Source organism: Phlebotomus papatasi, chromosome 2 (genome assembly GCF_024763615.1).
Source record: "Phlebotomus papatasi isolate M1 chromosome 2, Ppap_2.1, whole genome shotgun sequence".
In the NCBI taxonomy this organism is placed as follows: domain Eukaryota; kingdom Metazoa; phylum Arthropoda; class Insecta; order Diptera; family Psychodidae; genus Phlebotomus; species Phlebotomus papatasi.
Window position 1 is genome coordinate 27,885,017 of NC_077223.1, and position 27,677 is coordinate 27,912,693.

The 27,677-nt window shown below is 33.3% G+C and overlaps 1 protein-coding gene across 1 annotated transcript; it reads right to left on the minus strand.

Moving 5' to 3' along the window:
- LOC129803317 (T-box transcription factor TBX10) lies at positions 1-26,092 on the minus strand. The gene is made up of 8 exons (XM_055849772.1): positions 25,412-26,092; positions 14,889-15,300; positions 14,672-14,828; positions 14,414-14,596; positions 11,740-11,807; positions 4,607-4,716; positions 3,962-4,346; positions 1-147 (listed from the first exon to the last, which is right to left on the minus strand). Exons 1-8 carry the CDS (start codon positions 25,605-25,607, stop codon positions 144-146), a joined length of 1,515 nt encoding a protein of 504 aa, XP_055705747.1. The 5' UTR covers positions 25,608-26,092; the 3' UTR covers positions 1-143.
- Between the last annotated feature and the right edge of the window lie 1,585 nt (positions 26,093-27,677).

Consider the following 27,677-nt stretch of genomic DNA (forward strand, 5'->3'; position numbering starts at 1 on the left):
TTACTTGTCTAATTTGCAGGAAAGTTTATTTGGCACATTGAGATTATTGTTACATCAGCTTATTAAAACAGCGCACAAATCCATCGTCTCTGTCGCGTGTGAGTTGCCTGACGGGGCAGTTCGTCTCATTTCTTCCAACAGTTTCACCTGGAAAAAAATATTTTGGATACATTTTTTGGAAAAAAAAACTTTAAAAAAATGTGTCTCATAAAATGATGATAAAAATAAAGCAAGGCAGAACTTCTTTCTTAATATTCCATCAACATTTTTATAAAATTTTATAAAATAAAAAAGCCTCTTATAATTAATTAATAAAAAAAACACTTTTAGTGTACCTGAATATTTTAAAAATCGTAACTGCTAAAATAGCAATGGAATTTAGTAAAATAATAATTTGAATATAATGTAATTAGTCACTGTTAATTTAATTAAATCTTTTTTAATCGACTTAACGGTTTATTTTAAAATTTAATAGTATAACTCTGTTTGAACCGTATGATATATCGAGCAAGCCAATATAAGTTCAATTTTTCCAAAGTCCTCAATAAGAAATTACGGTAAAAAAAATGGATTTTTGCGATCAAAAAGATCTTTTGTAGTTTGCCTTTTAAAAATGTTCCATCATTCCGCGAAAATATTTTTTAAAAAAAATGCATATAGATTACAAAACTGTCATATGCCTAATAATCTTTCTATAATGATTTAACGATTGATTTTTTTGGTTTCAAAGTTACTATGAAAAATGTAGAGATTAAAAGTGCTTGAGAATTTTGATGAATTATGGCAGATTCTGTTCAAGATTATTTGGATTAGTAGGATTTGTAATTTTTAAAGTTTGTTATTTTTTGTATATTAAACATATCAAGAATATTTTCTGAAATATTTAAAATATTCATAAAGTGAAGCTATTTTTCACATTTCCTTGCAAAAATGTCGCAGATATTGTACCGCGACTTGAACAAATTTGCTCGTAGTTCTTGTATTATTTCGGCGAACATTATGAAATATGTATTTTTAGATAGCTTTCAATGCACGATTTCGAAATATATCAGACTGATAAGTCAATTCTCTTTAGGAAAAAACTTCCCAATAGTCTTCAGTGCCTCTATCCAAAAACGTATGGAAAAATGAAATGTCGAGAGGCCCCTGCTAGGAGATAAGAGAACTTTTAGAAATTTCTGTCGTTCCGGGCAGCCAAGTGGAAAGCGACAACATCAAGCCTCTTGTCAAAACTCGTTTTTCGAAATCGTTAATCACGATTACTCGAAATGCTCCTATTACTTTGAAATTTCACAAACGTTTTTTAAAAAAGATAATTTAGTACTTGAGCAAATGATTTCTGTTTTGTCTAATTTCACAGACTTATTTCACAGTTAACATTTTGATATAAACTACATCCAAATGTGTGTGTGTGTGTTTTTTTAATAACATTCTCTCAAAAATCGAAAAACCGTTTATTTAAGTCCGAGTATGACTCATCTGCTAAACTTTGTTTAGTTTTTGACTTCTAATAAATCTAATAGTAATCATTCCAGTAATTGTGACACTGTGAAATATGTTTTAGAGATTACCCAGGCGAACATTTCGTCCATATACGAAAATAGCGTTGAATCATTCCTAAAAACGGTTTTTCAAGATCAAAGGTTAAAGACACTAGAGAGCGCATTTATTAAGCAAATGGGGTCATGTTTGGGGTCGTTGGAAAGGTCTTGGAATTTCTTATAAAACTGAACCGGTTCCAATCGGTTTTGAATCGGTAATGAACCGGTTCATAACCGATAAAAAATTTTTATCTGAAAATCAATCCTATTACTTTTAAAACTATTTTGGGGGATCTTTTGAGAAATTTATGAATCGGTTCAAATCGGTTGAGAACCGGTAAACGGTAAATGATGCGAAAGTGCTTTTGCGGTATAGCATCTAAGTCACAAGTTCGAGCATTTCGCAAAGCCTGGGACGCTTTGCCCCCACTTTTTTTAAAAGGGTTTTCGAAAATCAGATTTCAAGAGCTGAAATTTTAAAATTTTAAAATAAAAATTTCAGAAAATAAACATGAATTGGTCTACTTTTATAGGCCTAATACTTCGAATGAAAAAAATGTTATGTTGAACAAAATCGAGAAAATATACTTTTTTAGTCCACAGGACACACCTAACCCCTTAAGACAAATAAAAACGTTTTCAGAAAGCCTTACAAAATCTAACTAGATGCCTAAACGCTTGCAAAAATTATCCCGGATTTGGATATCTTTCTATACTTTTCATTTATCTACAAGAACCAAATTTTATATAATTCTAAAGATCTCAAAAAATATTTTATTCTTTGGGTACTCAAAGTCTCATAAGGTTAGAAAAAGTTAATTGGAGAATACAAATCAGCCTTTAAAAAAATAATTGAGAGCTTTAATGTTAGGATTTTATATAGAATTACTTTTTTTGCTAATTTTTATAAAAAAATTAAACGAATAAAAAAGCACTTATTTTCCCAAAATAAATCTTTTCACATTTTTCTCAAATTTAAAAAAAAATTACAGTAGACTCTCGCTAATTCGCTAATTTAAGATCGGGCTACTTTTTAATTCGGGCAGCAGTTAATCAATGATCACAAATCAAGCAAATATGCTCAAATTTGCCATGGTTTGTCTTAGTTTAGATGTGTTTTTGCATTATTAAGCGGTTTTCTTGAAATTTACCATAAATGTGAGTATGTAAACTCGATATGTGTACAGTAGATGTCAAAAGTTTGTTGCCTCACGTATGATCAGAAAAACAGGTGCAAAAAATGATAGAAAAAATTACTTTTTCGAATTTTTCTTTTTGCAAATTAGTTGCCTGTAATCCATAGATCTTGTTTATATATTTAAAAAAAATGATTAATTTTATTTCATATAAAAAATTATTGTTTTCCAAAAATTGATCATTTGTGATTCGTCAAAAGTTTGTTGCCTCATTTGAAAAGTTACTCAAAATGGTCATAACATGCAACTAACTTAAAATTAACCGGCTATATTTTTAGTTTATGTCATTTGAAAGGAAAATTGTGAGTTTGGACATTTCTAAAGTTGTTTATGGTAAATAATATTTTAATATTTTATGTATAATCTTTCGTGATTTTCCATAAAATTTGGCAATTAACGACGCAGATTCATTCCGGCAGTATCTCTGGACGATTTCATACCCTTCTCTTTTTAACTTGCCATTTTAAACTAAATTTTAAATTATCAAAAAATAGATTATTTATTGTTATTTATCAATACTTTTATACACATGTATTTACCATAGACAACTTTAGAGTCCAAACCCACCATTTGCCTTTCAAATGACATAAACTCAAAATATAGCCGCTTAATTTTAAGTTAGTTGCATGTTTTTTGACCATTTTGAGTAACTTTTCAAATGAGGCAACAAACTTTTGACGAATCACAAATGATCAATTTTTGGAAAAGAATAATTTTTCATATGAAATAAAATTAATTTTTTTTTTAAATATATAAATAAAATCTACGGATTACAGGCAACTAATTTGCAAAAAGAAAAATCCGAAAAAGTAATTTTTTCTATAATTTTTTGCACCTGTTTTATCCGATCATACGTGAGGCAACAAACTTTTGACACCTATTGTATGTAGATGAATAAAAACCCGTTGCATTTCAAAAAATTTGTCGCGCGAATTTCTCTCTAATTCGGCTGACATTTTGGTCCCAAATGCCCGAATTTGAGAGAGTCTACTGTAAGTCAATTCAATCTGCGTGAAGGATGAAAAAATTAAGTCAGATTCATTAAAGAAATATGGGAAAAATATGAAATGTCCGAAGCCAGAGTATGTGCGAAGCCTAGAAACCTTCCCCTATTTTAATGTTACAATTAATTTAGTGGTGTCTTGATTCCTTGTCAGTTTTTATTTGAAAATTAATAATTTTAAAGTTAATATTTTTTGTGAATGAAATAGAACAGTAGTTTACCTTGGTACAAAGTCAATGTATCCCGTTGGTCTCATGGGCGCGTAGAATCCCTGATGGTAAGCACCTGTGTAGGAGGGAACCGAAACGGCTGGCGGTGGTGGTGCTCCCGGCGGTGTTAGCTTAAATTTGTCATAGGGACTGGCATAACCATTGGCTGCCAGGTGATGATGATGATGGTGGTGGTGATGATAGAGAGGCCCAAATGAGCTAGTTTCCGAAGCATATGGCTGCCCAAGAGGTGATGTAGCTGGAAGACCAGCCTGTGGGCTCTGAGAGGAAAATCTCCCGGGTTGTGTGATGTTGGCCGACGGTGAGACCCCCTGATGGAGATCAGAAGCCGTCGCCTGAAGGTGCGTCGCGTGTGGAAATGACTCCTCATCCGTCGCTTCAGGAGAAAAAAAAATAATGGAGAAAATAATCAAATCAATTTGGGAAGCAGATATCTATTGCCTTCCACCCACTTCTTAACACTTCTCTTCATGTATCTTCTGCCACTCAGAATTAAACAAACGACTCTTGTGTTTATTTTTTTTTACAAACAGACAACGAGAAAAGAAATCAATGGAAATGTTTGAAGAGGGGAAAATGATCTTTTTTCATCTCCTCAGCTTCTAGATTTTTCTTTTTTTTTCTTGGGATCCTCACCTTTGGGATTTGATGCCGAATTCGATGATCGAGAGGCTGAAGATCGCGATCTTGATGAATTTGGTTGCTGTTGTTGCGACATATGCACACCATTGATCATTTCTTGTGATCTGCAAGGAGAAAGTAACCTTCAGAGGTATTTTCTTTCAAATTACTTTTCATTCAAAAACCTTCAATAGATTATGTTGGGAGAGATCGGTGGATGATCGCATAAAAGTGAAAAGAAAAACAGAGTAAAACAACACGATTAAATTGAACGATCAAAGGGTCTTCTCGTCAAATATCTCCTTCATTCTCACTCCCAAATTTACATCCCACTTTAAGGCTGATGCTGTAAACAAGATCATGATGCCTTCTTGTACTTATTCAAGCGCCCAAGAGAGGAAAGCCAAGCATTAAATTTTGAAATGGTGTATCTAATTCGTTTACATGTGGTTCCCGTCCTGAAATACTTAACTTGTGGTGATGTAAACACTTCAATTTTTGATTCATTGATGTTAATCGTGTGTTGATCTTCCAACCCAAAATTGATTCCGCGCCACTTTTACTAACTTTTCCGCCTTTTATAACATGGCACTTTGTTGGGTGTGAAGAAAATTCCCTTCCCCCCCCTCTTTCGAAGAAAAGGCTCATGTAAAGTGCAATGGACTATAGGGCATACAACAAATCATATGTGGACTCTTTGAGGATTCCTGCCATATTGAACCTGGTTAGTTGAGACTTTTTCAACCCTATACACTTCACTCTTCGACTTCATAAATAATGACAACTCACGCGTTGAGTTTTCACGAGATTTTATGACTTGACTCTCCACCAAACACTTTTCAGGCATCTAAACATCTTCACACATGATGATGAGAATGAAAAAAGCCCCGCAGAAAATTGACGTGCTAAATCACTTTGAGTTGAATATCAACATAACAAATTTTCATCCACTTAATTAGCAACATTTTTCCATAATCCACAAAAACCACTCTTTTTTTTTCAGGAAGTAAAAATTTACAAAGCAAATAAATCACGAGAGTGAATGGGAGAAATGCACCAAAAATAAAACCACATGATTTAATTGCTTGCCTAAATTAATTTTGTTGATCATATTTTTCTAATTAATCTGGTGAAAATTTGGGAGAGAAAGAATTCTGACTTATGGGATGTCATTGGGAATGAAATGGTCCGAAAAGAAACTCTTTAGTTATTAAGATGAGTGAGTAAGTAAATAACGAAGCTAGAAAATCATAAAACTTTAAAGAATTATCCTGAAATTTTATTTTACAAAAAGCTGTATAAATTTACTATTGAATCAGTTCTATTGTTGTTCTTCAAGGACAATTTAGTCATATTATTGACTTTTTTAAACTACTACGAACCTGAGACAATTTTTAACGAGTGAAATAGTAACTACAACAATTAATAACTTAGAATCTTGCAGAATCCAATGCATTGACTTTACTGAAGTCGTTCACCTTGACTGTCTTGAAAACATATTTGACAATGAAAAAAAAATCCAGGAGCTGTTTTCTAAATAAACCAAAAATACTGAATTTGGAAGGAGAAGGAGGAGGGTTAAGAGGAAAGAAAAATACTGTCCTAGAAAATATTGACTTATGGGGGGAGGTCATTGAATATCGGAAGTCGATATGCCATACTGCTTGGCCTCTAGCCGTGTCACAAACTGTCCAACAAATAAAAAAAGATTTTTGAAAAATATTCGAGAAATGTTATATCAATTACGAGCACTTTACCGATTCATTACTGTTTAAGTTAAAATAACATTCCGAAAATGTTAATTTTACGACCCTGCAGTATTGATCCGAAATCGGTGTAAATATTATGCTTTTTAGATGTATTATGGGTTAAAGTTACCCTCTTTCATGTTAGTTTTACACTTAAAAAGGTGTAAAATTAACATTAAAAAATGTTGATATATTTTTATACCTAAAAAGTGTTAAAGTTATGAGGAAAGAAAGTTAATCGCACCTCTTTTTTTCTCAGTGCAGGTCAGAAATTTCAAAGCCTTTCAAAAAAAAATTAAAATTTAAGCAAATAGGTTGAGAAATATTCCCAGCAAAGTGGTTTACCTTTTATTTCGAAAATTTGATGTCGAAAGTTTTTTTGGTCATAGCTATGTATGGACAAAAAATAATCGCCTAGGCTAGTTCCAAAAAATATCGGAAAACGTAAGAAATCAGGGGATCTGATTTCAAAACAAACAAAAAAACCGTCTGGAGATAATGCTTTTTTTATTAGAGGTTACCAAAAACCTGAAGTTGATATCCCTTTCAGTTTAAGCTAGAAATCTGTGACAAATTCGAAAAAAAAAAACGGATTGTCAATAGTTCTCCCTCTTTGAATTCAAGCAGATGACGGTTCAAATACAGAACATTGATGCTTATGCCCCAGGCACACTTACGACTTAAGTCGAGATACGACTTAGTGGAAAATTATGGAAATGAAGTTTAACCATTATGTCGAGTATAATTACGCTAATCCCTCACATATGTCGAAGGATTGTTCTTGCAGCACATGACCACGTTTTTCTCCAAATCTCGGTCTCCAATACCCCGATATTTTGCACATCCAGAGGCCCAATTTTTGAAACTCTCACTCGCACCCGCGAGCTCTTTAGTGGCCGAGAGAAATCCACTCGCACACCCCGTAGATTCAAATCCTTCTGTAACGACTTCTTTATAACATAAAGTACTCGTTCCACGTACTCAAGAATTTCCGGGGTGTGCGAGTCAATTTCTCTCGGCCACTAAAGAGCTCGCGGGTGCGAGTGAGAATTTCAAAAATTGGCCCTCAGGTTTCTGGGCAGTGGTTTTACTGTCGAGGAATCAAAGAATCACCCTCCGGACGGTCTGGCGTGAGGTATTTGTGAGTTTTCCAAGGTCCGCGTAATTGATTCCAGGATTTTTCATATGTGTGTGTACACGATCACTTCCCTTCTCTTTTCCATTATTATTTCGTATCTCAGTGAAAATGAACAGAATTTGATGAGAGTTTCACCAAAAGAAAGGTAAAAACACATGTTACAATTTTTACATACAACGAAAATGCGGAGCTAGTGACATATGTTATAAAAATATCAAATCATTTGGAACAATTTATCGTGGATACGCTTTATTCGTTTCTTATTTTGAGCGATAGAAATGGTCTATTTAGGTAAAGGATGTTTATTACGCAATAATTGTTTGAAAATATGGAAACTAAAAAAAATCAGAAATTTTTATTTAATTATGGCTGGTAGAGATTTTCAGCTCAAAACTAAAATGCTACACAACTACAGGAGATTATAAAAATAAAATTCACAAAATGCCAAGTTTATAAAAATGTTTATATATTTTTAAAACAATTGGCAAATACTTTATGTATTTATCTAAAGATTTTTTTATTCTAACTTAAGATAAATTGCTTCATTTAATTCATAATAAATTTACTTTGTATTTTACAGGTATCCAGGACTTTTTGAAAAAATTCCCAGGTAGTAAATTATTAAATATCACATCATATTCCTCAAGGCAATAAGGAGAATAAAATGCTTCTTGGTTTAATTTTAAATAAAAATAGGGAAACCGGGGCACCTTTGAAGTGGGTCAGCTTTGAAATTGGGCTTTTTCCTTCTATTTTGAAATGGAATTCAGCCTTTTCATGATGTAATTTAGATTCTAAATTGGTTTGTTGAGCTAAATTAAATCATTCAAAGGTCCAGTTTCATTTATAAAAATAGAGAAAAAAGCCCAATTTAAAAGGTGCCCCACTTCAAAGGTGCCCCACTTCCCTTTTCAGTCGCATTAATTTATCATTTAAATACTTATTAATTTTTAGATTTCAAAGACAGCATAAATTTTTGCTGCCTTTTCCCCAAATCTTTCTAAATCTCCCCACATTGTAATTTCCCTTGTGGTATGCGGAAAAAATGAAGAAAAGTATTCTTAAGAGAGAAGTTATGTATAGTGAAAATTTATGGTCTATTTGCGTTGTACCATCTCAAATTTATTGCTCTTTCGCATCAACAATGAATATATAGAATTCAGAGATATTTATTTGCATCAAGAATGAGTATTTCTGGGTAACACAGGAAGAGACAGTTTTTCATAGCCCCATATTATGCCAATTTTGGGTGTGAAGATAATTTTTGCACCAACTGTGTTGGCTATTATTCGTGATAGTCTTCATGGGCGGAACAGGATATTTGGTGGATAGATTTGTGTTACTTTGAAAAACGAATATCACGTTCCTTCAACTATTTTTCACCTCCTTCTCCAATGCTAATGGTTAATGCTGAGCAAATAAACAGATTTTTTTCTATTAAAACTCCCATCTTTAGAGCAAATAAACATTTCCCAAATGAATTTCTTTCCATTTTTCATCTGAGTGCGATTTTTTTTCTGTATTCTCGTATGTTCTTATAATTTCAATTATCCATCTGTCGGAGATGAAAAATATCTTGTCTGGGGTGGAAAAATATACGAAAAAAAGTTGAGATTTGAAATTGTTTGGATTAACTTTTTTAATTAAATTAAGTGCAACATAATTTTCTCCATCTCAGAAAAAAAGTTTGATCTCTCTGAGGCCGTTTTTCTTCAATTCCCATCACAGAACCACATTTCATTCTTGGAAGATCCAAGCACCGCACATAGTGAATGTTAAAGGTACATTTATCACTCGGAAAAGTATGTAAACATGACACTTTGAAGGCTCAACGTCAGATCATAATTTTATTTATAGTGTAAAAGAGCATTTTTATTCATTCACCTAACACTCTCTTCAATGGAAACATTATAATTAATTTACCGAACACATATACTAAATTGGATCTTGTGGATCACAAGAATAGGTATGGAAATGTGGCGCTCAATTTCATGTTCAATGGTAGGGAAAATTCTCAGAGATTTTTCATTAACTTAATCATTCAAGGAATGCTTAAAGGTTTATTAAAATTAATAAAAATACATTGAGAAAAAATTGTTTAATTTTCAGCAATTTATTTAAGATTTAGATCAGAAGATACTTCTTTTAATAAAATTCCTCTTCAGTACACTAAGATTACTTATCACAGACATTACAATACAAAACAGTAATATTGTATTACTGCTAAAATTCATGTAAACATAGGTTTTTCATGCGAAATCCTTCTTTTGATATAAAATCTTTCACTGGTAAAAATAAATAAAAGGATCAAATTGATCCAAATTTGATCGTTTTGCAAAGGATGGATCAAATTAACATGTTCTATTATGATAAATATGCATTCAATGTTTGAAATTTGATCTATCCTTTGCAAAAGGATCAAATTTCGATCAATTTGATCCTTCTATTTTTACCAGTGTTCACTGAGCTATTCTGCGATTTATTTTTCCAGCCTCTGCTTTCCATCTATTTTTTCTTATGAATAACTCCCAAGAAAATTATCCCATATCTAGCTGAAGATATTAATGTATCTCGTCCATCTTGTCAATCTCCCTAATCACAGTTAAAGTTTGATTCTACAATAGTGTCCTGGATAAAAGGTACTTTGAACTCTTTGAAAAAAAAAGACGTTGATGTTTGAAAAATTGAAACTCCGTTTCGAATTTTTAAATTAAATTTTTGCATAAGATGGAGAAATTATATTAAATATCATACTAAATCTGATAAGGCGTCTTCTATACGGGGGGATTTCGAAATTCACCCCACTGTGCTATGCACCGGTGTCTTGGGAAATCTCCCCTAATGGTTCATGCCTGAGATAAATTTTCTCCACCCTCTGTTATAAATTCTCCATGTGTGCTCTAACTAAAATAGATAGGCAGGAAGACTTTCTATTTTATTTCGAAACGTTTCAAACGTCAATCACACCGTTTTTTACAATCAAAGAATTTGTTAAAGAGTGGTAAAGTTAATATTTATGCCTAGTGACGAACACTTCATAAGGAAAAGGAGATGAGGCACCCATCCTCTATATCAAAACCGTCTTACCGCAGGATTTTATGCCAATATTGTTGCTAAATTAAGGAAATATCCTAAGTTTTTATTTTTCTATAAATCAACTTTATTCTAACTATTTCTTTATTTCTATTTAATGATGTCTAGTTAACAATTCGATCATATTAAGAAGATTAAACGATACATTCAGAAGAGAGATCGATCCGTGTCCCTATTTCACCTGCTTTTCGACTTTTGATAATTTGAAAATAGATCACGATAAAAACATCTCTTGAAAAACAAAAGAAAATGATTTGAAATCACTTAAAATGTCAAAATATTTGAATATAAACAAATGGAGCTTTCGAAGAGGATGATTTTGAGCGCCGAAGGCAAAAATGCACCGGTCTAAAGCTCAGTGGGAGACTTTTGTGTCAAAATGGCGATTTCGAAATAAAATCCGCCCGTTTAGATGCTCCCTCTTTGGCTTTCGAAAACGATCTTCGAATTTTTTTAAACTCCAGCTTTGAATGAAGCAAATGAGACGTATCTGATCCCTGAAGTTTAAACAGCCAAGACATTGTTTTTGTTTTATGACTCATCAATTTCGAAATGTATAATTGTAGATTACAAATTTTCTTCAAACTTTTGAAAATATTAGCACAAAATTGTATAATAGGAGGTTTACCATTAAGAGAACGCACTATACAACTTCTCACTTTTAAAAATGCAAAATTATTTGATTTGAAGCGAAATTTTATTTAAGTCGAGATACACTTGGGGAGATTATAACCAAGCACTGGGAGATTTTATCTAAGGCAATAACCACTAAGGAAGATTTTCCCATACTCACCGGTGTATTTCGAAATATTCTTGTTTAAACAGGCCATTGAAGGCGTGTTTAAATTTAAAATAGTTTTAATTGAAACTGTACAATGTATTTTGTAAAATATATTTTGTGTAAAATATATGTACAATATATGTACATATATTTTTGAGAGGGACTTTCCGGTGTTCGTCAGTGAAAAAGGTCACCCTAAGATGAAAATACTTTTTTCGTCTTGCCCAGAGCTTTCGGTCCCGATGCGGACCTTCTTCAGTGGCTAAAAAGTACATTGCGCCTCTCAAAGTACATTGCGCCAGTCCATCATCATTGATATATACATATATTCCTTCACTTCCTAATTCCTAAATAATATTTAAAATAATTTAATTTCTCAAATACTCACTCATCCGTTGAATCACTCTCTCGAAAGCCCTTTGCAAAGGGATTGCTCACAATTTTCAGTTGAGTGACCTAAAAAAGAGATGATAAACATATGAGTCAGAAAGTGTGTCATAAAATGCCTCAAATTGTGAAAACACACCACAAAATAGAAAAATGTATCATTAATTTCAATTATTTCTCAATACTAAAAGCAACCAAAAAATCGCGTCATAAATCCAGAGGAGCAACGTCATGAATATTTATTTTCTTTCCCCACAGCATCCAAAAAGTCTGAGCAAAAAGAGCCAGAAAAATCATAAATTGATCTTATGTGAGTGGAGAGAAGTCATGAATAAATTTCCATGGCGACACTTCACATATCATCTTGAGAAAAATTATATGAGATCGACTCCTACCTCAGTGGGAAACTTTATGCCCTAATATCTGTCATACATGTTCCGGAGGATCGTCTGTGGCAGGCATATTTCACAATTATTGCCACTCTGAGCATTTATTAAATTTTCCCCCCAACTTGGCACCTCATCGTCATGATCTATATGTTTTATCGAAATTCACCAAGAAAATTCTAAAAATCATGTGTGGTAGAGATATCAGTGAAAATTGAGAAATAAAATTATCAGCAAGGATCATAGCGAAAATCTATATAAAATTTTATATTTCAAAAAGTAAAAAGGGGAAAATGCCCATATTTCGTACGATCCCAAGCTTCATAATGACTAATTTTTTTCTATTTTTTTTTTCTTGACTAAATCTTTGTGCTACTTTCCCCTACTAAACAAACTACAAGAAATTATATTAATTTAAGACTCATTTAAACAGGTGTACCTCTTTAAATCTAAATATCCCTTTCGGAATAAAAAATCCACGCAGAGCTAGATTAATTTCTATCAATCTTTTTATCAATCAAAAAACTCATAAAATCTTATTAAACAGGCGTAATTATCAAAATTAAAACGTTCGCCGTATTAACCCTTCAAGGACTAATGGATCACGAATAACAACTTTCTAAAATAAAAAATCGGTTTTGTTTTTGCGTCATCTGCAGAGCTTCAAGTGGGTCAGTGGATAGAGTAGTAGCTCTATGACTGTGAGGGTCTCGGGTTCAAAGCTGAGCAGCAGCAGAAAAAGATTTCTCATGCCATATCGGCTTTGAATTCGTCCAGTGAATGAATGAATGAATAGTTATATCAATGGTGCATATTGACAAAAAAAGTGAACCGCCTAAACAATAGAGGCTGGTACGAGAACGAGTTTCGGCATGAAAGTGGTACTTCGGTCAATACAAATATTCACTGTCACTGATCCAAACCCGTATAAGGGAATAAGATAAAATAGGATTGGTGGGCTAGATGCATCGGTAATCCGAAATGGAGAACTGACCCCTGGCAAAATCTCTTGGGTCACCTGTAACTATTGATCCTTAGAGGGACAGATAATACCAGTTTTTATTTAAATTATCAATTAACAAATTAATTTGATCAATAAAGAAATGCAATCACAAAAATCATAGCATAATTTCTTATTTTTGTGTTTATCAATTTTGCCACTTCTCTAATTTTTGAATTTGTAAATTTTTGTTTTCCGTTGAAGTTAATTTATATAGTCAATTTTTCTAACCATTTTTAATTTAAGCCGAGACATCCAAGGGAAAAGACATTCGAAGATCAGTTTCGAAAACCATAGAAGACATTTTTAATTCTTGTTTCTTTTACATGGTGACTAAAGTATTTCCTATTCGAATTTCGAAGTTCTCAAAATAAATGTCTCCTTGTATTTCTGCCACAATATAATTCTTAGTTAGTAGGAGTTGTAATGGAAATGAGTGATTCTTTTAATAACCCCTTATGGCCTCTACACACTAGAGAAATTTATGTCCATATTGAAGCAAATTTCCTACACTTGTGAGGGATAAACTCTTTCATATGGACATAAATTTCTGCAGAATTTTTTGCAGAATTTCTAAAGAAAATTTTATGGATATTCGGCACTTTTCTCAAGGTGTCGTCATGTCCAAATGCACTTGGAATATTTTCTCTAAAATTATTTATCAACTTAAGACAGAGAAAATGATGATGATTGATGGCCGTTAAAAAAGGAAGAACAACAAAAATTGCAGAATTGGAGAATGAAGTTTTGCTGGGTAATTCCCAATTTTAGGTGATAATTCAATTTTAAAATTTTAAGATGATTTGGAATTCTTTAAACTTCAACGACATTTTCTGCAAATAGAGTGCCATTTATCTTTTAGCCAAGACACTATTGGAGAATCAATACGGGCTGCGATTTACTAAGAATATGGAGCCTTTGGCCTCAACTCTGAGATCAATATCAAAATTTAAAGCTGTCAAATATTTCCAAGATTAAGATTTTATACTCTGATTAAATGTATTTATGGAAATTAAAGTGTCTTAGCTAAGAAACAAGATTTTTTTTAATTTTTAATTTTTTTTTAATTTGCCTTTAATTGATTTATTATATAGAATTATCCTAAAAACTAGTTTCATTTTTAGTTTTTGTAAGGTGATAATTCCTTAGAGAATATACGGATCGACTTCAATCTGTTTGATTTATTCCAAATGTAATGCCTTAAGCCAAAATTTATCAGTTCACACTCGCATATCCCACGAATTTTCTTCCGTATTTTTTTGTGCACAAATAAATTAAGAAAATCTTACTCTTTGGTTCTGATACGCCGTCACGGCCGTGAATGCAGTCTCGGGAAATGTGAAAGTTCTGTAGTGACTTTGCTCTTCAGCAGAAGCCGTCGCGGCGACACCAATGCGCGTCGACGTGACCTTTGGCGGGAGGTACACAATATGAAAACGTGGCTGGTAGCGATGCATTGAGTTTAGAATTATCTGAAATAATTATTAAAAGATTTATGAGAAAATATGAACTCTTCTGGTTTAGGCTGTTGGTAATCCCAAACTTACATGTCCATTCTCATCCAGCTGATTATTTGTTAGTTTGAGCTTATCGAAGGATACTATTTGCTTCATCCATGCTGCTCCTGGAGCCGGAGAATCAGGATGAACGTGAATTCTAGGCGGTGAAATGGGATCTGCTTTTCCGGCTACAACCCAGCTTGAGCTAAAGGAAAAGAGGAAATAATTATAGAAAGGATCTTGTACAGAGAATGAGATGATGTACCTGTGGAAAGCGTATCTGTAGCGTTTGTCATCGCATGGTACAAAATCCATTAGCATAATGTAGGTGGCTTGAGGATCTAGTCCGAAGATCCTCACCTGGAAGGTTGGAAACATCCTTCTACCCGTTTTTGTTACAATCATCTCAGTTCCTTGCTCGTGAAATTTGTCCCACAGCTGCTTTGTCTCCAGCATCACTCCGGCTGTACTCAAGGCTGGATGTGGATGACTAGAATTCTCCTCCTCCCTCTTATTCCTCCCATTTTTGTGGCCAGACTCACCGGCAGCTTCCACTGTCACCGATTCGGAGTCCGTGCCATTAGTTCGCGTGCGATCTTCAGGCGATCTCAGCGAATGATCAATGTGCTCAAGAGGTTTGTACGATGATCTATCTTTGCCAGCACTCTGCAAGCATGCTGAAAGACATATCCAAGGAAGGGTGAAATGATGAGTAAAAGAGTGATCTTGCACACAAAAGATCACACTCAATGTTCATCTCAAGTGATAACAGAAAGAAAGGAAGAAGAAAGGAAATATAGCAGTTAGAACATGTGTTGGGCATTAAAACATATTTTATGTCCATCTCCACCCCCTTTGCTCTTCCTTCAACATTCCCAAGCCCGCAGCCAAAATAGACAAATCATTTTGAAGAAAATTATACCAAAGTGATATTTTATTGAGCAATTTTTTTTCTGGTGGGTGATATAAAAATCGTGAAGATTATTTTCCTGTAAAAACATTTTTATCCAATAAATTATTCCTCTTTCAGCGAGATAATTAATTTTTTCCTGGTTTCTTCGAGAGTTTATTTGTGTGAAAAAGACGTTTATTTTATCGTGTTTAAAGCGTATCAAAAAAAGAAGGCACGGTGATTGGGAAGAGTAAAGGTATATTGATAAAAATTAAATTTTCCTTTCAAATGGGAAATTGTCGCAATCTCCATGAGATACACATTCATGTTAGACCCCAAAATAGAATTTGAAAATGCTTAGACATAACAAGAAAAGAGCAGCATCAAGAGGTGTTGAAAGGCGAAAAAAGTATTTTTAATGCATCAAATAGGAGTGTTCAACTTATGCAGAAAATCATAAATGTGACTGTTAAGAGTCTCTGAAAGACTATGTCACCCCATTTCATCCTCAACTCCTCATACTCAATAATTAATTGAATTTGAGTGCAAATCGACGACGATTGCTAATTTTCACTTGTTGCACTTCACCAAGTGTTGATTTACATCACGTCAAATTAATATTGCAGCACATTCACTTTCCGAAAATTTATTAACACTTGTGCCATTTCGAGGTTTTTGCCCAAGTGGTTTTTATCATTTCAGACAGATCTTTGTGATTTTTTGGGTAAAATTAAATCAACCAGTATTATAAAATTATTATTGTAATTTTTTTTGGAAGAAAGGAACACAAAATAATGAGCAAAGTATTAATTTTTATTGAATAAAGATTTAAAATAAAAAATAAGTCAATCAATCACATTTAAATAATTAGCATTTATCATGTTTAGAGAAGAATAAATTCACTTTATTTAGGCTTTGGTAATATTCCCATAAAAATTCATTGTTTTTTTTTAAGTTCTAAATTTTTTCAATTATTTTAATAATATACATTTTACATTTACACCATAATTGTTTTTGTTTATTGCTAAATGTCTAGTGCGAACATTATTATCATTCTAGGCTTCCTGTGAAAAACCTGTACCACCTTATAAATAATTTTTATTCAAAATGTAGACTCCCTAACCCAGCGAACACCAAATGCTTACAGATCTCAATTCAACTGAAAACATATGCATTTTCAGTTGAATTTTGCTAACCTTAGAAGGACACTTGCCAGGCAGTGTGCCATTTTCATATATTTGGTAAGCACTTTTTGTTTGAGAACTGCTGACCGGTCAGCATATTTTTGCTGATCGATTCTGCAAAAATATGCTCAAAACACTGTTTTTTTTTTCAGTTAACCGTGCTCGCTAAGAAATGCCAAAATAGATATTTCAAATATGTTGGAGGGCTTAATTTTTTTCACTTTGAATTTAATCCAGGTCAATATAATAAATCAATATAATAAAAATAATATATAAAAAATAAAAATAATATATATATCAATATAATAAAAAAATCGAAAATCGAATGTAGGGCAAAGCCGGCATGTTTGAGACGCTTTTTCATGTTTTGACTTAAGGCATTATTTCCAAAACTTATAAAATTACCTTAAAATTCTCAGCGCTTAGTATACTCACTAGTATAAACTTTATTAAAAGGGGCTAGCTTTTATGATGCAGGCCATAGTTGTCATCATTTTACATTTTTACCCCATGGGACACCCTGCTGATAGGGCCTCTGACTAAGGGTGGCGGAGCGGCTCCTGGGTGCTTGGATCGTGGTGACGCAATTGCCATGGGTAATCTGTTTCCCTTAGATCCTACCTGCACGCTGCCTCTTTTTCTGGCTTAGACAATTCCTAATCCTCCTAATTATAACCCTTTCTTGTCCTTTCATTCCCATATATATGTATATATATTAGTTTCAGCAACACGTGCCTTCTTGGCCAAGCTGAGACTCACACCTCACCATGCTTGTTCCCGATTCCATACAACAACTGCCACTCACATTTTATGGTTTAAAAAATAATTGTATAATTGTTAACATATAACATGTACAAAATTTGGCATATACGATCAGTGATTCAGTGGTTTCTGCCGTTTACCTGATGAGATCGGTAGTGAAGTCGGTCGGCAGCCGCAATCAAGCATAGTGAGAGAATAAATTGAATTAAATTGAATTGAATTGAATAAAACAATTCGATAAGTGTTTTTCTTACATTTATTTAAATAATCAAAAAATTCACCACGTCTCAAACATGCAGGCTCTCCCCTACGTACGTAGCCCTCAATATGAAAATTTACCTTATTTTTTAACGTACTTCGTATGGTTTAACTGCTCTTATTTCTCAATAGGTGAAATTTTTAAATAGGATTGCATAGTAAGGTGGGGTAACTGGATCGTTTTCCGAAGAGTGCTACTGAAACGCTTGTTTTTGGACTGATGAAATTCTTTTTTACTTCTTCTAAATCCATAGAATTATTCACTGTTTCATTCAGAAACATAATATAAAAAAAATTATCAAAAATATTAAAGAAAATTTATAAAATAATGATAATATCGAAATAAGTCAGCATGCACTAACTGGGGTCGCCTTTTCGCTAATTCACTTTTAATTAAACCTTTGGATTTAAAATACTTTTTCACAATGAAAAAAAAAATAATAAATGTTTTCAATCAACCAGATCTTCGGGAACTAAGCTTAAGTGCTAGGCTGAAGACCATTAAAATTAGTAAATGTATTTGAATTAATTTATTTATGACTAGAAACCTGATTTTGGTTTTCCTTCTAAAGTTCCATCTTCATCCTTTTAGATTTTAGAAACTCACCGCGTAAAACTCATGATAACAAATGATTTGTGACTAGAATTTTCTTTAGATCCTTCTACACTCCGGAATAAGAGGTTTTCCAACAGAATTATAAGAGGTGGCGAAGGTAAATAAAACAAACTTATTTTTTAATAGGCCGAGTGATCTAAAAGCTACTTACGATAATGATGTTTCGATATTCAATTTTGATAATCACAGGGTGAAAGGAATACCTATTAACACTTTAAGAACTCGTGTCAGGACAGGCTGACCTTTTACTACCGTTTACCATTTGAGATATTAAATTTGAATATCTTTCTTGAAAGGAATAGATGTACTACCTTAAAAAAAAACGTTATATTAGGGGAAGGTGTGGATTCTTTGAGCTGTAAGACTACACTGTTATACGATTTTTTCGTCTATTAAATGAAGCTGGTCCTTAAGATTATTTTATTTAGATCCACAATTGTTTTATCTATCCAAATTACATCATGTTAAAACCCAGTATCCATTAGAATATGCGAAAAATCGTATAACAATGTAGCCCTACCTTCCCTTATTTATATTTTATTAAATAAATTTCAATATTTTGACAAAAAATATCAATACGGGTTCCCTATCGAAGAATTGTTCTTTCGACCTTAATAATTAAATGATTTTTAGCTGAAATTTACTAATGAATTGATATTTTTAAAGTAAAAAATTTTGGTTTTATTGCGCAAAAATGTATTAGAACAAACTTCTGAAAAAAATATACATATTTTAATATTTCAATGTTTTATATTTATTTCATTTACAAATATGTGACATAAATTCAATGCAAAATATAATAAAAATACTAAAATTTTGATACTATACTTTTTTTGCACTGATCTTTTTTTTATAATTTACAATTAATAATAAAGTCTTTTTGAATATGTTTTGTAACCAGTTGAAGTACACATTTCTTTCTTAGATTTTTATGATGAGAAAATTTTTTATTTTAAATATTTCAAATATTTCGGCCAAGATTAAATTTAATTGAAAGGTTTTGAAAAATATTCCTAGTAAACCGCTTCGATCTCAAAGTTGCTAAATCAGCAAGGGGCGAATAAGATTGTTAACAAGAGAACAGTGAGTGACAGATCAGCGCCGATCAGTCTCTGTGATCGACTGATCGGCACAGTGAACCGTGAGATAAACCCGCTGTGAAATTACAATAAACAAATTTGTAAAACTAATAGTATGGAAAATTTCTAGGGGATGGTGGGGTAATTTCACCCCTAAATTGCGAATTGGATTTTGAGGTCATTTTTTATAAAAATAGTGTAGAGGGAAAGGTTAGTACATACTGTGAGTTACTGTTGGGATTATGGTTAATAAAAATATTATAGTAACAATTATCCTTTAATTTCGATGGTGTGAGTTCTCCAACGAGGGGCAATTTCTTGCAAAAATGAATCAGTTTACAGGAAATAATAAAAACTTGCGTTAATTTAGAACTTAAGATACTAAAAAAGATTTAATTTATTATTTTGAGACTTTCTAAGACTGAGTGTAAACACCCAATTATATACACTGAGATAAATCCGAAAAGTTAAAATAACATTCCGGAAATGTTAATTTTACCCTGCTTTATTGATCCGAGATCGGTGTAAATATTATGCTTTTTAGGTGTATTATGGGTTAATGTTACTTTTTCAAGTTAATTTTAACCTTAAAAAGGCGTAAAATTAACATTAAAAAATGTTGATATATTTTAACACATAAAAAGTGTTAAAGTTACGAGGAAAAAAAGTTAATCGCACCCTCTTTTTGTCTCAGTGTAATTAAGCACGAACTTAATTTAAATATTTTAATACTATTTTTTAAAAGTCCGAAAACTTAAGATAATGTCATAATTCTGAATAATTGCTCAATTTTGATAATTTATTCTGTGAATACAAGATCTTTCACTGTGCTTACTATCTGAACATTGAAAAATCATTAGAACACTTAAGATTACGATTTTTTAGTATAACAGTCATTTTATTAATATTTTGAAAATGATTAATCGTTATAATATTACTAAAAGTACAGAATATTTTGCAGAAAATATTCAGAAATATCATTGCTGCACGCAATGTTGTTCATAAAACAACAGATTTTTTCGTTTCAAATGAATCAAAACCATATGGAACAAGAAAAAAACCATAAGGACAACCCCTACTCTAAGGAAGGTCTTAGAGGAATGCCTTGCAGTGTGGACGAGATGGTTCTACCATAGCATATGCATCCAAAACATTTAATGTCCCAAGAACAACACTACACTACAAATTGACCGGCAAGTGCCCGGAGGAGTGCCCCAATGGCAGGCCAGCAACTTCATCAAAAGAACACGAAAAAGAACTTGTCAAATGGATTCTAGGATATGCGGATGGCTGGCATCCCATCGGGAAGGAACAAGTTCTGGACAGCGTCAAACTCATCTGTGAGATCTACAAAATTCCAAACCATTTTACAGATGGAAGACCCGGAGATATTTGGTTCAGGAATTTTCTTCAGCGTCATCCAGACGAAAATCCTTCTCATTGGAAAGAGCTACTGTTACTGCTGAAGACCTCACGAAATGGTTTCAGAATTGTTTGGATATTTCACAGAACACAACTGCATTAAACTTTTCCTCAAAATGAACATCCGAGTTTGATCGAATTCAACGGAGTTAGAAAAAAAGCATCGCAGTAAGGTTCTTGCGCATATATTAATATTATCGTAATTTTATTAATTTTCTTCAATATTATTGCTAAAATTCTTTTTCTATCATGATTCTAAATGAAACAAAGAATAATTCTATTGATTTGGAATGGGAAAAAATATTTCATCAGTCCAAAAACAAGCGTTAAAGTCGCACTCTATGAAAAGCATCAGGATTACCTCTTTTTACTATATTCGATGCTTTCTCAAATGATTTTTTAAATTTTTTTATATCGTTTTTATATGAGATATTTTTTTTCTTTCCTATTTTATCTCCAAGTACTCCTATCCTACCCATAAACCGCTCGTTCAACTCTTACTACAAAATAAATCCATTGAGATTGCATTACAATTTAGCACAATTCTACAACATTGATACTTTCGAGAATAAGGATAACTTTCAGTTCTGCCTCTGTGCTTAAGAAGATCTGAGAATGACCCCGAAAAAGGGCAAGGAATGCCATCAATTGCTTAACTACAAGACATTGGCATGTTTTCCCTGCATATAAATGTTTGTTTTTAGCCAAACATCTTGATGTCATTGTTTTTCGCCTTTTTCCCAAGAGCTCAAACCTCTGTGCATGAGCCAAGAAGAAAATTCTGGTGCAATTTTTTCTTCATCCTCTCTGAGGAATCTTCTCTCATCCCTTGCTATTGCCCCAGGAAGATGGATAAAAAGAAGTTTTGAATTCCCATTGAGACTCCAATGAGAGAGAAAGTGTGTATTTAATTGTTTTGTATCTCACTCTCAAAGTAATTAGTTGGAAAGGTTTGCTTTCTCACTTTATTTTTAGGCTGTTGTAACATGGTATTTGTCAACTACATGGCCGAAGATTTATCACTTTGCTGATTACTGTTCCCGTCTAATCTTCATCGCATTTAAAAATTGATTGTGGTAAAATTAAACATATTGAACAAGATAATTTAACCATGAGGCATTGTGGGGATATTGTTACAATCACCAGACAAATTAATCTTCGTTTCTTATACCATTTTCATCTTCTTCCCTTTTGTGCTGTGAAAATTTCTTGTGATATCGGGGAAAAAATGTCCTCAAATTTGTAATTACCACCCCGACTCTTAAAAGTCAATAATTTATCCAACTGTCTCGTGTGCCTTTGCCCCAAAAAGTCACACAGGAAGTTGATTTATATGGCATTTTAAGGCTATTTGTCTCATTCATTGCACATTGCTGTATCTCTTGAATGTACCACGACAATGTGTAATTACTTCACTAGCGATTTATGCCGTTTTTTGCCTGAAGAATCCACTCCTAAGAAATACTTCATATCATTTTGTCACAGGACCATGCCCAACAAATTTTCCAAAACGTTCTTGCGGTGAAATTCTTGGCATTTTTCTTATGCATTCTTAAGAATTGTTTTACCATTTGAAGACTTGTATAATCAATTCCAACTCGTTTTAGCTTAAGTAGATGAAATCGTGAGATCATTGAAGTTTGCATTTAAAGTCCACATAAATTTAAAGTCTGATATATGATAGAATATTGCAAATTAGTATTTTAAATTTAAATGGATAAAATAGTGCTTAACCCTTTAAAAACGAGACACTTTTTACGGACTGAAAATCAATAATAAAAATTAAACTGAGAAACATAATCAATGATACATCTAACCTTGAAAAGTCCAAAAGAGTCTGATTCGGTATAATATTGTGCTTCTATGAACGATAGGGACAAAAATAGCCCAAAAATTTAAGTAATTTTCTGACAATACCAATGAATAATATTTTTCGCTTTAATGAAAAATATTACGTATGAGTATTGTAGTTTTTATTGCCAAAATGGTTTTGCTTAAAAAAAAATTGTATGTACAAAAATAAATAAAATCAATTATGAATTTGAGAATTTAAAAATTCGCCATTTTTAAGCTTAAGTATTTACTACATAGCAAATAGCTAGAGACATGCAAAAAATATTCTAGATTCGTTCAATCTTCTACTTTATAATTATGTACAGACATAAAAAAAATTACTTTAAGTAGTCAGGAAAAATTATTTTCTTTATGGGACACCGGTGTTTCAATTGGCCTTAAATGGTTAAAAGCTAATGCGTATCGTATGACTTAAAATATTAGTTGAGGTTTTTAATTCTTAAATTGAAGATATGATTTTACTGGTGGCTGCCAAAATCCCGAAAGTCAAAATCCTGAAAGCCGAATCGCGAATAGGAAGTCACGAACCTAATACGGACTTCAGACCTAATGTCCTGGATACACTTACGACTAAAGTCCAGAGAAGACTAAGCTCGTTTATAGCCAAGTCAGTTCCTGACACACTACAAATGAGGATTAGCATTCACTGGCACTCACAAAACATAACTTTCGTTGGTTTTTATGCACATATTTCTACTGAAATGCACTAGTAGTCCTTTGAAAATGAAACTATTTTTAAATTTACTTCACAATAAACGTATAACAACAAGAATTATTCACTAGAATCGCCTAAATTGGCTTAAGTCGCGAGTTAGCTTCCACCTTACAAATAATTGTAATTAAAAATAATTATTGCACGTGTACTGAGACATGATATTACAAATAGTTTCATTTTCAGAGGAGTATTAGTGCATTTCAGTAGAAATATCTGCATAAAAACCCAGGAAAGTTATGTTTTGTGGATACCAGTGAATGCTAATCCGCATTTGTAGTGTGTTAGGAACTGACCAGGCTATGAACTAGCTTAGTCGTCTCTGGACTTTAGTCGTAAGTGTGTCTAGGGCATAAGACTTAGCCATCTGACTTAACTCCTCTAATTCCTTATCAGGCATGATTTTTTAGGAAATTCTTGTTTAGGATTGGATATTAAGGGCAAATGATTCATTAGATTTTGAAAAATCAATAAAATTGCTTGTTATTTAGATTTTTGAGACCTTCGGGACCTGGGCTAAACCTTCAGTCTGAAGCCGGCATAAGGCTAATGTGCTGGACAGACTTACGTCTAAAACCTAGAGACAGCTTAGCGTCATTATAACCAAAATAATGATTACTCCCATCAGTTTCCCACTAAGCCTCCCCTCGGCTTAAGTCACAAGTCTGTCTATCTGAACCATCTAGAGACGGTTGGGCGAGAGGTAAACATCCCCACCCCGTGAAAACAAGATTGTTACTAAAATTTGCAAGGAGCTTCAGATAGGACAGAATTTGCGACAGTGACCTATCCAGCGAATACCAGCCGAAAGAATTCCTAGAAAGCTACTAAATAGTGAGTCTAAAGGGGAAAGGCTGTGAGAACGCCCCAAAAAAACGATGGAAGAAAGTAGTGGATAGCGTCCTTAACCCATTCCTTACCATGGTATTATACATCATACGCAAATTGAGTGATTTTAGATGATTTATTCCTGGGCAGTTTTTATCTGAATTGCTGTCGGGAATGGATTTGCAGTAACTTTAGTTCTTCAATTACTTGAGAAAAATAATCCGACAGGGATCAAAACATATTTTGTTATTGTTTTCTTGCTTCACGGAAGGTTATGCAAAAGTTTTGCTCAAAATGGCGGACGGAAAATTCTACATCCCGTCGAATTTGTTAAAATTGGTCTCTTTCCTCTTTCAGGATTTGAATTCTAGTTACCAATTTGTTTTCTTGGATAGGTACTCTCCTAAATTAATAGAATTTGTAATGAATTAATGCACAGAATTTAAATTCAGTGATCGTTAAGACGTGTGTTTGACAGGGACTCCCCGTGCCCCCTTAATAGGTAAATTTTTTTTCTTTTAAAAAATTCATTTATTAATCTGTAGGAAACTAATCCGAAAATTTGAACTTTCTATCTCAAGTATTTCTAGTACATTGACTAAATGGGTTAAACAGCTGAGATGCTGAGGTGCCGAAGTGTTGGAGGAAGCTGCCAGACAAACAAAAATTTACGAACAAATACGAACAAACGACAAAATTTTACGAACATTTTTTGTGTGTTTACGAACATTTACGAACAAATGTTTGTATAAGTACAAAAAAATGTTCGTCAAATGATCATTTTATCAACAATGTTTGTGAAAAAAGTACAAAATTTTACGAACTTGTTTGTGGGTTATACGATTCACGAGCATTTCGTAACTCCCCCATAGGAATTCACAAACATTTACAAACAATTTTACAAAATATTTTTTTCTGTGTAGCTAATAGAATTTTCTATAAAAGTTTTCGAAGTTATTAAGATAATTTTTCGAAATTTCCAATTTTACGACACCGCGCATATCTGAAATTATCCAACACTCTAAATGTGTTTCATTGTTACAAATTGCTTAATTTTAGTAGCAAAACGTGTTGAACATTCCAAGAATTCACTGATACATCCAAATTTAGCCTATTGAACACAAGAGATATTCAAAGGAATCACACAAATCAGCTAAAGATCGCGTAAGATCACTCTATACCTTCCATCTGTTTCATGGGATTTAATCCATTGGAATAAGATGTGACCATCCAATTGTCACTGGAAAAGAAGCATTCAGTGCTTGAGGTCATAACTCCACTGTCCATTGAGGCAATAGATGAATTTGCAAAGCCACTTGTACAACCGTCGGTGAGGGATCGTTGATACGTATGATGCATTTCCCAATTAGCAATCATTTACAAGGATTCTCTCTTGCACAGTTCACTCACTTTTCCAAATTTTATTTATTCCACTGCAATTCATGTTTGAACTTCCGTGCGGGAAATGTTTAAAAAAAAAAGAAAAGAAAAGAGGAATTTTCCTTGTTGGCCAGAACACGATCTCGATCACCACTCAATTGTTTCGCACTTTGGTGGCCACACCACTCAACGATCAACCACAATACAATGGTAATTAAACTTTCAACTCTTTCTGCAGATATTCTCAGCCGCCTTTTGGACACACAAAACACATTTACAAGTGCGGCTTCTGCTTCTGATCACGTCGAATGGCAAAACGACAAACACTGGTCCATTTGTTTATATTGAAATTTTGCTTCTATAAATTCATTGCGATCTTCAGATACAAAAACACAAAATTCTCAGCTTTGCACGTGCTCTCGCGGGTATTCTGACCTTTCACGATGAAGAGTGAACGAGAACTAAGAGAAACTAATGATCACGATCTGCATCGTTCCTCACCGTGATCATACACAAGATCGCTTTTCCTCAGCATCTTCTATCCTATTCCCGATCACATGTGTTTATCTTAAGATTTTCCCTCTGAAAAAAAGCCAATTCTGGTAGCAAGAGAAAGACAAATGATCCCCAGAAAAAAAACGACTCCTCTACTCTGATCTTCAGGATGATCGTGCTACGAAGGGAAATCCAAGAGAAATGTGGGTGTCATTCAGAGCAGGGTGCATCGACAATCTCTTGGCACACAAATCATCCAACATGTGGTCCACAAATAACTCACCATCGAGCATTGAGCATCAACTTGTGGGGATCCTTGTGGCAAACGAGGCGGTTCTTTATTGCGACTTGCCCACAATTTACTCAACACATCGGCCAATGGAGTGAAAATATTGGACATGATCGTCATATTTCCACTTGAATTTTCTTCACTCTTCATCGCGTCAGTTCACTCATGCTCATTTCATCTTCTCGCACCGATCACACCATGCTGCACGAGCTTTTGACCCCGTTGAAAAGATCTCTTGTGAATCACTCGATGAGATTTTCTCAACACCTTTTTACCCACAGAAAATGTATGACATGATGATATATTGGCGAAAATCATTTTTTATTGTAATTTATTAGGAAATATAAATATGTCTTTTTTATTTGGTGCATGATTTTATTTGTGATTTAGACGTAAAGACATGGCGAAGCGGTGATCCTTGTTTACAGATTTAATAAGGGAGAAGAGGGGCACCCTCGAAACAAATTTTCTTCACCGATTTTTCAATAAAAATGAAGCTTGTCAAAATGCAATTTAGCTCCACAATTTATTTTGTGGAACTAAATTATTTCATATGAATATCCAGTTCGATTTAAAATTAAAAGAGAAAGGTCCAATTTCAAAGATGTTCCAATTCAAAGGTGCCCGCTCCCCCTTAGATGTGAAAGTGTGTTAATTTTTAAACAATAATTAATTGAAATGATAATTTAAAATCCTATAGACCTATTACACTTAATACTCTTAATTATACTTCTGATAAAAATATCCACAAAAATTTAACCCGCCATTAAAAATCAGTTGGTCATATGGATAATCCTCAGGTCTATCTAAAATATAAGATATTGTAATGTGCTGGACACACTTACGGCTTAAGCTGAAAGACGGCTTAATTCGCAGGAGCTTTTGCTACTCTGTAAAACCACTTGACCAATCTCCGCAGGAGGCCAGATTTAATCTGTGGAAGGAGGCCTTTCCACCAGATTTTGTCGAATTAAGGGAAGGCCTTCCTCCTGGTGGTGACCAAGACTGGAAAACATGGAAATCTCTCAATCGTTTGATAAGCGGCGTAGCGTGCTCGAGAGACAACAGACGGGGCGATGGGGATTCTCCTAATGTGACATCATGTGACCGTGGGGTGATCCAAACCACCCCATACTTGTGTGTTTGTCCGTTGTCCCCTGCCTCATGCGGAACAAGGGATTTGATGTCGTCAAGTCCACTAACCATTGACGTGACCCGTTTTTGGGCAAGACAAACTCATTTTTAGGCCTCCACACGATTAATAATAATACGTCTTAATGTAA